At 45.8% G+C, this 11,473-nt stretch overlaps 1 protein-coding gene across 1 annotated transcript in view; it reads right to left on the bottom strand.

The window, feature by feature from the left end:
- The window catches only part of PRICKLE4 (prickle planar cell polarity protein 4), a 31,387-nt gene extending 26,251 nt beyond the window's left edge, over window positions 1-5,136 (bottom strand). The window contains exon 1 of the mRNA XM_081865395.1: window positions 5,072-5,136. Coding sequence (XP_081721521.1) covers window positions 5,072-5,088 — 17 coding nt within the window. The 5' untranslated portion in view covers window positions 5,089-5,136. The remainder of the gene's footprint in view (window positions 1-5,071) is intronic.
- Window positions 5,137-11,473: the final 6,337 nt, after the last annotated feature.

The following is an 11,473-nucleotide window of genomic DNA, read 5'->3' on the forward strand; positions in this document are numbered from 1 at the left end:
AGCCTGGACGCCCCGTGGCTTTCCCCAGAGCTGAGGGAGAGGAAACAATTGCTGAGATGGCTAAAGCGCTGGTGAAGGAAAACTCATCCTGAATCAGACCAAACACAGGTTAGAGCTCAACGTCAAGCCTACCAAGTGACGATAGCGACAGCGAAGAAGACCTCCTTTGCCACCTCTATTGCATCTGCAGAAGACAGCAGCAGGAGACTCTTTCAGGTGGTCCGCAATCTACTGGAACCAACTTCACCACTGGGGTCTAGTGAGGACCCCAAGGTCTCCTGCAATGATTTTGCAAAGTGTTTTACAGATAAAGTTGTTCAGATTTGGAAAGCGGTACCGTAGATTTCACCGTGGTAGTGGGGCCAGGGCAGGAGAGTGCTAGAGTCCTGTCTGGTCAAGTTGTGTGGGATCAATTCCAATCTGTTACCTCCAAGGATGTGGACAGGCTTCTTGGACAAGTGAAACCGACCACCTGTCTCCTTGATCTTTGCCCATCTTGGCTCATAAAAAGGAAGGGCTGGGCGATGAGCTCCACAGGGTGGTGAATGCCTCCCTCTGTGATGGTGTCTTCCCAGACCTGCTTAAAGAAGCGGTTATTAAACCACTTCTTAAAAAACATCTTTGGACCTGGCCAATATGGCTAACCATCACCCAGTCTCAAATCTTCCATTCTTGGGCAAGATGATTGAGCGGGTGGTCACTGAACAACCCCAGGCATGCCTGGAGGATGTGGACTGCTTGAATCCCTTCCAATCGGGATTCAGGTCTCATCATGGGACTAAAACTGTCTTGGTTCAGCTGGTCGATGATCTCAGGCGGGCCAGGGACTGAGGTGGAAGCTGTTTCCTGGTCCTGCTGGATCTCTCAACGGTTTTTGACACCATTGATCCTTCTGGATCATCTAGAGGAGTTGGGAGCTGGGGGCACCGCTCCTTCCTCCTGGGCCGTGTCCAGAAATTGGTATTGGGGTATGAGTGTTCAGACCCCTGGGCTCTCACTTGTGGGGTGCCTCAGTGCTCCGTCCTTCCCCCAATGCTTTTAACATCTATATGAAGCTGCTGGGAGAGAGAATCAGGGGGGTTGGGCTGGGCGTTCACCACTATGCAGATGATACCCAGCTCTACCTCTCCTTCAAATCTGAACCAGTGAAGGTCCTGTGTGAGTGTCTGGTGGCAGTTGGAGGATGGATGGCGGCTAACAGATTGAGGTTGAATTCTGAAAGTACTGCATTTGAGGGCCAGGGCAGGCAGGTGTGGAGGACTCCCTGGTCCTGAATGGGGTAACTGTGCCCCCGAAGGACCAGGTGTGCAGTCTGGGAGTCATTTTGGATTCACAGCTATACATAGAGGCACAGATCAGTTCTGTGTCCAGGGCAGCTGTCTGCCAGCTACACCTGGTACTCCGGCTGAGACCTTACCTCCCTGCAGACGGTCTCACCTGTTTGGATCTGCAATGTGATCTCACCTGTTTGGATCTGCAATGTGATCTACATGGGGCTACCTTTGAAGGTGACCCGGAAACAACAACTAATCCAGAATGCAGCAGCTAGACTGGTGACTGGGAGTGGCCGACAGGATCATGTAACACTGATCCTAAAGGATCTTCATTGGCTCCCAGTGCATTTCCAAGCACAATTCAAAGTTTCGGTGCTGACCTTTAATGCCTTAAATGGCATTGGCCCAGTATTCCTGAATGAGCATCTCTTCTCTACCCCCATTGTTCAGCCTGGGAACTGAGCTCCAGTGCTGAGGGCCTTCTGGCAGTTCCCTCACTGCAAGAAGCAAGGTTACAGGGAACCAGGCAGAGGACCTTCTCAGTAGTGGTGCCCTCTCTGGAACACTCTCACTTCAGGTGTCAAGGAAATAAACAAGTATCTGACTCTTAGAAGACATCTCAAGGCAGCCCTGTATCAGGAAGTTTTTAATGTTTGATGTTTTAGTATGTTCTCATATATGCAGTGAGCTGCCCAAAGTGGCTGGGGAAACCCAGCCAGATGGGTGGGGTATAAATAATAATAAAATTATTATTATTATTATTATTATTATTATTATTATTATTATTACAACTACTACAATAAATCAGATGAAACATTATGACAAAGAGCGACCACTCCCAACAATACAAAAAACTTTGGACTCACTTCTTTTTCATGTTGTATTTTTCACTAAAAAAATAAGGTGGGATTCTCTCTTTGGGTGCCCCAAACTTAACCACTGATATTTAGAATACTCAGTGGACAGCAAAGGGGTATGGCTAGAATAGTCTGGAATTATTTGCTTGTGTGGCTGGAAAATAGTATTCAGGATAACTACCTTGTGATAACAACCTCTGAATCTTGAATTTGTGAATTACGTACAGTGAACAATCATACACCTGCTACTGTTGATTGCAATGTCTGAAGAAACAATTACCATGTCTACTCAGAATAGGACTTGTTTCTGAGTAGGCATGGGATTGTATCTAAAGTGGTGCTACCCGATTCACTCCATAAACAAAATGATTTCTGCTTCAACAATGAAACCCACTCCTTTTACTCTGCCTAACACCCTAATCTGTTCTTGAGATTTCCTTAACACCCCAGAGCAGATTTGGGGAAGGCATGGGGTACTCATGGCAGAAGGAGAGAGGGAAGTGCTGTTGCACACACATAAATACTTGCAGTCATGGAATGATTAGGACTGCACTATTAGTGGCTGATCTATATCATATAGTAGTACAGTATCCTCTTAGAGATGTACTGCTGATGGCTACATGTAAGGGATTGTATTTTTGAATGCTTTCCCATGTAACCTCCTCGCATGAAGAAAATAAGCACATCAGGCAGAGGGTTAGACGGGAGCTTTTTCCTTTGGAAGATGAATTTGCAGGGAGCTTTGAAGAACACTTAAACTCCATGCACACATCCTATCTGCAGCCTAAAGATTGCCTCTAGCATTTAAAAGGCTTAATGCAGACTGATTCTAAACAGGTTTACTCAGAAATAAGTCTCACTTAGTTACTCGTGACCAACATGGAATTAAGTGTGCTTTGAATTGTGGGCTTCCCTTTTCCACCAGCATCCTACAGGGGGGGAAAGCCTCAATAGTTCTGAATTAGGGTTGTCAAATTTTAGCCTGGGCACTGACTTTTTAATTTTGGGAAAATTTGATTATTGGCTGCTCCCCCTGCAAATAATAGCACAAATCTCAGTTAGGAACTATCTGGCTGTGGGGAAGGGATTGACCTCGACGTTACAGAATTAACTGAGGAGCCTGATGTTAGTCCACTCTCCAACAGAAATCTCCCTAAAATATAACTGACATAGGTAATGTATACATTAGTAGATCCAAAGCAGTGGGACGCATTATGCCCAGGCTTAACCGGAGAAGGTGACCAGCAGGGTTTACATCAGAAGTGGAGAATCTTTTCCAGCAAAAGAGTCACAAGCCAGTAGTGAGTGGTGCTGGTAGTAGGGGGTGCCAGAAGCAAAAGATGGCAGAGCAATGAATGCAAATTAAATCTTTATACAATCCTTTCTGCTCTTCATCCAGGCAAGCAAGCAAGCAAGCAAGCAGCATGATCATACTTCCAAGAACATAGTCCTGCCAGACAAAAATGTTTAAGGATGATGCAAAGCAGAGCCAGCAAGGGCTGGGGGAGTTTAGGGAGGGTGTGTGGCATGCAGAGTCCCAAGGGCCAGAGAGAGAGGTTTGGGGGGCACATTTCACCCCCAGGTCTGATGTTCCCCACCCTAGTTTAGACTCTAAACTTGTTTCATTGACAGGGCCCATTCTGGGAATATGTGATGAATCTGAGAACACCCCCTGAGCATGTGCAGAATGCAGTTAAAAGGGAAGTCGGAGTAAGCAGAGCCAGCCTTGCTTCTCTTATCTGAATTGAAGGGAAAGATTTCCAGGTTTTCAAAGTTCAGGCAAGTTTAAACTAAAGCCCTGACAGCTCCTGTTTCCTTAAAGGAAGTATTAACCGTACTTCTCAAATTATCAGACTTCTTTTTGGAGCAATACAGAAAAACCTGGCGGACACACCAATCTCGACATTATTTCAGGTCCTCTATCAGTGCTGCACCGGCAGATGCACCTGTCAATAATGTAGATTGCCCAGGACAGATCACAATGCACCTGAATACAATTAGATTCAGCACTGTAGTCACAAATCTCAGCAGACCAAATACTCAAAACAACTACCTAACATTTACATACACCTGTCAATCTATTCATTATCTTTTCCAGATTTCATTTTAAACTCTGTAACAGAAAGAAAGTAGTTTCTAGGTCAACCTTTGCCAATCTAGTGCCCTCTATATATTTTGGACTGCAACTCCCATCATCCCCAGCCTAGGACTGATGAGAGTTGTAGTCCAAGACACCTGGAGGGCACAAGGTTGGCAAAGGCTGCTTTAGGAATAAAAGGCTACAGGCTCACCTTTTGAAAGGGGCATATTTCACAAATGCACAAATCCTACATGGGTATATCCTCTGTATTGAAACTCACATGTACCTTATGTGTGTTCCAAGGCTGCAATATTCTGAAGTTACCAACCAGACAATATGCAATCTATTTTTTAAAAAAGTAGCCCAGCATCTTTGACTTTGCTGCAATGCACCCTGGGTCATACCTTTCAGACTGTGTGCTGCTGTCACACTAACTAACTTGTCTTCTACTGATCTTATGCATACACAAGTTTTGCTCCATGCGCATGCTAGAGGAGGTTCCAGCTGGCAACATGTTCCTGTATATGCAATGAAACAGACATGGGTGCAGCCACATGTTAATAATGTAACTTGTACCCTATGGAGCCACAAAGAGGGGAAAGATTTTGCATGTACTGTTATTTCTGTCCACAGGTGAGGGATAACGAAGAAATATTTCTTTCTCATCCAAATTATCATCATCTGGTTCTGTTTTCAGTAACTATCAAGGCAGGAAACATTTTTACGGGCCACCTGTACACAGGTACACACTCACTTGCAACGAAAGATTTAGAAGAGGACTAAAGATGCAACCTATAATCCCAAGTAAACGAAATGTGATATTTGTGACCAATTAGGATCGAAACGTTATTCTTACTTACCAGGGTCGAAGTTCCATTGAGCTCCAAGGGAGCTCTTACTCCCATGTAAGGGTTGCAGCTTTACTGTAAATAGTTTGAAGCTGCAACAACAATCTGGGAAAAATAAACATCAGCAGATGTCCCTTATATTAAAAGGATTATCCCTTATCCCAGACTATCTGTTTCTCTCTCTCTCTCTCTCTCTCTCTCTCCAGACACAAGACCTCCAGGATGCTGGTGGTGCAATCCAGAGTCTGTCCAACAATTGCCCTGGCTTTAACAGAGCCTTATTACCTCCTTGTTACAGCACTTTGGTAAACCTGCACAGGACTGAACCACTTCATGCCCAGCCTCAAACCACGGCTCCCTCTAGCTCAGTACTGCCTACACTGACCGGCAGCTGTTTTCCAGGATATCAACGGGGGGGGGGGGTGTCTTCCCCAGGCTTACCTGGTGACGCCGGGGATTGAGCCAACCAACCCCCAGGCCCCTTCTGCCAGCAGAGCAGGTGCTCCTCCAGCTAAGGAAGACCAACAAGCTTTCAGGTCGCAGGCGGCGTCTCCCGTCCCTTTCCTCTACCAGGAAACCAGCAGCCCAGCCCGCTGCTTCCCCCTCCCCACACTCTCCAAGCTTCCCGGGGGGGGGGGCGCCGAGAGTGGCCCCCCAGAAAACCGCCCGCCTCCTCAGCGGAAAGACGCCCCGGCCCCCTTCATTACCTGCTGCTGCTGCCGCCCTGGACTCCCCCTCCCCCGGGCTCGGCTCCTTCCCGAGGGAACGCAAGAGGCGGACGCAGCGGCAGGAGCCAGTCGCGCCCTCGACGCTGCTTTTTTTTCTGGGGCGGAGGCGGCGAGGAGCTCTTTCCCCGCGCGCTCCACCTGCCTTGGCAACAGGAGGCTTCCCGGCTCAGCCCTCAGCGGTGGGAACTTTGAATGCCGGGGAGAGAAACGAAACCAGGGAAACGAGGGGGGTCCGGACTCGCCTCCCCTCCCGCTCCTTTTCCTTCGCTGCTGCGTCTTTTCCTCGCCCAGGAGACGGGCTCCTCTTCTGTGTCCTAATTACAGAGCTTTCTGTGCAGCCTCAACCGGCGGAGGGAGCCAATGGCAGAGAAAGCCGAGCAGAAGGCAGAGCGCCTGTCCCTCCCTCTCCTCCCTCTCCCTCTAGTTTTCCTTTGCTTTTATTTATGTTAGCTGCTTCCTTCCCCCAGTCGCCTTTCGAGGCTTGAACGCCTTCTCGAGATGGCTTCCGCTTGACAGCGAAAAGACAGCCCCACCAAGAGATAAATAAACATGAAAGCTACAAGACGCCGTTCGGATTGCAACAAAGCAGCGGGTTTAAGCAAGCCCTGAAGTCCCAAGTAGCAGAAACTGACACCCGGCAAACGCTTCTTGCAGAAGCATGTACAATAATAAAGACTTCAGTTAAAAGCCAGGGGAAGCAGAGGTCTTGGCTTTGTTTTTTTAAAAAACATTTATCCAGAACAGTGGCTCTCAAAGGGTGTGCCAGGAGAGGGTGGCAAGTGTGGCAGGAAGGTTCAAGGGCAATCAAAGGAACATTTAAATATTTCAGTGTACTATAATAGAGTATCAAGATACTGTTTTTATTTACAGAATATGGATAGATATCTTTTCAAAATGAGAGCAAGAGCATCAAGTGATACTGAGGACGATCCTAGTTGCGCTTTCCAACGTATTTCTTATCAATAAAAAAATTCAGTGTAGGAACCACGGATCTAGAACTTGGAAGTATTGTAGTCAGCTGTGTATCTCTTGGAAGGGAGTTCCATGGGATAGAAGCCACCAATGGGAAGGCCCCGTCTCTATGGCTGTGGTAGATGCAGTGTGGCTATAATTTGAGGATTCATGATTCATTTATTCCTATAACTGTAATGTTAGAAGGGCATGTAAGAAATCACATAAATAATAATAGTCCTGTGTGATAGGCCACACTAAGTAAATATATATTGTATACATAAGCAGCAGTTCTTGCCCATAGATTGTTGCAGGAGGGGTCACCCATATACAATATGGTGTGCCCAAGTAATCCTGGTGGCATCCCTTTTTCATTCTGCAATATATCATCTGTCCCCTGTTTGCTAGTAATTAAAGGAACATGTACAGGGGCTCTATGGAATCCAAAAGTCCTGCATATTTTCTCAAGAATGTTGAGGCAGGCATTATAAAGATACAGTTCCCACGAAGCCCTTGCTAGCTAAGGAGTAATCTGCTATTTGAGTTCACTGAGGTTGGAAACTCAGCCTCATTATCAGTTGCCCTCTCTTCTGGACTTTGTTCCATTACCCTGGTGGGCCTCTTTCCCCTTTGTGTATTCTTGGTATGATTAGTATTTCCCTCCAGCATTTCTTTGTTCAATAAGTAAAATGGCATTGTGTAAGAGAGACAAAGCTGAGAGTAAGCATTCAACAGTGCAATCCTATGCATATGCACAGTCCCATTGAATTCAATGAGGTCTACACCTAAGAATGAGGGTTAGCAGTCTTTTGCAGCAAAAACAAATCTTCCTTGCAACTAGTCCACAAAAAGCTTATGGCTAATGAAATTTGCTTCTCTTTCAAGTGCCACAAGGCTCTCTGTTGTTCACCTAATGTGACCTGCACCACATCTGGCAAGCATTGGGAAGTGGATGAGCTCAAAGAGCTGCTCTTCCTGGGGAAGATGGCCCACCTTGGTGGGACAACATGGTAGGTTGTGTGAGGAGCTGCTGGAACTCAGTGCACCTGAACTTCAGGTTGCACCATCTGTCTATGCAGGCCTTGGACTGACTTCATGCACCCAGTTTACCACTGGATCCTCCCAAATGGGAAGAGGTATAAGGAGAGCTTCCTAGCTCAGTCAGATGGGCTGGACAACAGTATTCCCAAGCTTTAGTATGTTCCTGGATCCTTTGGTCACCTCCATACCAGACATTTAAAGAACATGACTTCCCCCAAAGAATCCTGGGAACTATAATGCTTCCACCAGAATTTCCAGCACCCTTCACAAACTACAGCTCCCAGGATTCGGGGGGGGGGGAGCTGTGTGCTTTTTACACATGTGGTGTGGATGTAACGAGAGATTGTCCTCCGGTCCTGGCTTGTTGCGTGCTTCATGCTCCTGGCTTGCCCTATGGTTCTGAATACTGGCTTTGCTCCTCACCTCTGATTCCCTGGTGCAACCCATGGCTCCCGATTTCTGGCTCATCTCCTACCACTCCCTATGGCTCAGCCCTGACAGGTGGAGAGGCTTTCTAAGCCCAGATGCTTCAAAATGAGAGGAGGATGTCTGTCTGGGAAGGCTACTGCTTAAGCTTCCTAAGAGCTAAATTAACCCACATAATCCAGACCACAGTGCGCTGTAAGCAAAGAGCAAGAATGAACAAGGTACGCTACCCCAAAGTTAGTTTTTGTGCACAATGCAGAGCTCTGCATGTTTCTAGCAGTTGGACTATTGATTGCTGGTCAAAGAGAGGATTACTACCCCCTTTGATCTGAGTGAGAATTCCTCCATGTATTTTGATCTGCTTAAACCTGAGGGTAGAGGGGTCTCTCCAACATTATTTTTTCATTGGGGTAGAAGCCAGTCAACACTCAGCATTTTATCAGGAGCTCTGGCAATCCCTGATGCTTTCCAGGAAGGATGTCCCTCCCCCCCCCCCAATAACTAAGAGTTGGGGAAAACATGACTGTGAGACAAAAGTAAGACCCCGTACAATAGATGATATATGTCATAAGTTTATCCAGATTTGTCTTGGAACCATTGAGTGTCTTTTCTTTCATGATGCCTGACCTAATTCTACAGATAGTTCCTGCTAGCCTCTGTTTTTCTTTGCCTATAGTATTTTGTCTTAAGAACTTTGTTCCAAACTTATATTTAAGGACACAGCATAATGAGCATATCTTCTGTAGTGGGTTAGGGCTAAAAATGCCCCAACACTTTCACTTCAGAGGAAAATGTAATTCTTGAGCTATTGCAAAGTCTGACTCATAAAAGTTAAAAAAGAAAAGAAAAGACGACTTCACTGATCTTCAAAACCTGGTGCATGTAAAGTATTGGAGGGCGTCTCTGTGGAACTGTGATCTAAACAGACATTATTCTGTGTAATCTGTCTAGGCACTTACTGTGGTACGTGGGTGTAACATATTGTACATTACTATTTTATAATGTTAATTAACGCTACTGAGGCACTACTAGTCCTTTCTGGCATGCATCAGTGGATGTACTTGACAGTTATAAACAGACATATGGAGCAGGAAAAACAGGGGCACACCTTTTTTAAAAAACAGCATTCCATGCCATGGGGATTTTTTTTTTTTGGAGGGAAAACTAAATATTTTGCCAGCACAAATTGTTTTGAGTGAAGGCCCCATGTAGCAGTTGGCAAGAAAGAATAGAAAGAGAATTATCCATGTTGTGGGTTTTTTTGTGGTGTTCCATCTGTGTTGGAAGAATGCATGCAAGTTGTTTGACAACTGTTGTGGCATGAGCTGGGCGCAGAGGGTTGTGGTGTGCACCCTAGCTGTGCCTCCAAATGTCTTTTCTTGTCTTCACACGCAAAAGGTCTAAATGTAAGCTATTGTTCACAACCTTTGGGTGGGGATAGAAGGAAGGTCTTTTACCCAGAGGGTGTTTCCAAGGTTTCCTCACAACATTGCCTGTCTCAGGGGTGGGCGGACTTCAGGGCAGAGGGATCTTCTTTGTTTTTTTTTACTAGAATCCCGAGATCCATCAATTGGAACAAAGTACAAGAGGTGTACAAGGAATCTTGAGCCCATTAATTTTCTTCTGAGCGCTAGAACTGAACACACTTTCCGTCCTTCAACACAAAAATCCATTCCTGGTTACCTACTCATCCCAGTTTCTTCATTTAAGCAGCATAATACTGTGTGTGTGTTGTGGGGTCATTTTGTTGCTGACATTGTCAAACTCTTGTGAGTCAGACATCCTTGTCAATTTACTTCAAATTCCACAGAGATCAGTAGCAGCTGGTGTGGAGGCCTGGTGCACAGGAGCCATCCAACCAGTAGCAGTGTCAGTGGTGCTTACCTGGATGGGGCAGGTAGGGCAGCAGCGAGGTCAGAGCTACCAAGGCACACCAGCTGAGCCAATCCACCACTGTTGCTTTTGTGCCTGTGCAGTCCCGACCTTACTACCACCATGTCCCATTCAGACAAGCAGCAGCAACATCCCTGTCAAGGGAGTGGCTTGGCTTCACCACCCTTCCATATCAGCTGCTCCAGCCAGACATACCAGTAGTAGATTCATATCTCCCTCCTATCACCCCCTGCTAAACTACAGTGGTATCTCGGTTTTCGAACATAATCCGTTCTGGAAGACCGTTTGAGTTCTGAAACGTTCGAAAACCGAATACAGAAAACTCAATATGGAAGCAGCGTGGCATGTTCGACTTCCGAGCCATGTTCAAAAACCATTTACTTCTGTGTTTATGGCGTTCGAAAACCGAAATGTTCGTCAATGGAGACGTTTGAAAACTGAAGTACTGTACCACTGTATACCAATGAGTAGAAAATATCACTGAGGCGTGTCATCTTCTATAGCAGGGGTCAGCAAACTTTTTCAGCAGGGGGCCAGTCCACTGTCCCTCAGACCTTGTGGGGGGCCAGACTATATTTTTTAAAAAATTTAAAAAATGAACGGATTTCTATGCCCCACAAATAACCCAGAGATGCATTTTAAATAAAATGACACATTCTACTCACGTAAAAACACGCTGATTCCCAGACCGTCTGTGGGCCGGATTGAGAAGGCGATTTGCCTTAGGTTGCCTACCCCTGTTTTAGCACCTTGCTGTTCAGCTGTTTGTTTTCCCCCCAGAGGTGCTTGTTACAATCTTGCTTGCAAACCAAGTATTTTGTTTGCAGAAAAATGAGTATGAAAACTAAGTTGCGAGCCGTAAACTGCTCACATATTTTCTCGTTTCATAATCCTATTTTGTTTATCCTCATTTCAAAAAGTCATTAATATCTTATTCTTAAAACATAAAGAAAGGTGCTGCTGCCACTTAGTACTGCCCAACAGAATCTTCTCAGTAGCAGCCCCTCACTTATGGAATGCCCTCTGTCCCCTTCATTATTTGAGTATATATTAATATTCATGCAGGCATTTAATGGTTGTAAGAAAACCTCCCTGCCAGCCTTGAAATTATTTAGCAGTGAGTATATTTGATTGTGTTGAAATGTTTGAATTGGTTTCATTGTTTGCTGCCCTTAGGCTACGCTAAGAGGAAGGCTAGGATAAAAAAATAATAATCTATTAACTAAACAAATAATGATGCACAGAGCCACTCAACACACATCGGAAAGCAGTTTGCTCCTGTGAATGGGATGCTTACAGCTGAAGGCTCCCAGCACAGTAGTATGCATGCAATGGCCTCATTCCCAAGCCCTAATTTAGAACCCTTGTGTCACAC

The sequence above is a fragment of the Podarcis erhardii genome (genome assembly GCF_964252035.2).
Source record: "Podarcis erhardii genome assembly, chromosome: 6".
NCBI lineage: Eukaryota > Metazoa > Chordata > Lepidosauria > Squamata > Lacertidae > Podarcis > Podarcis erhardii.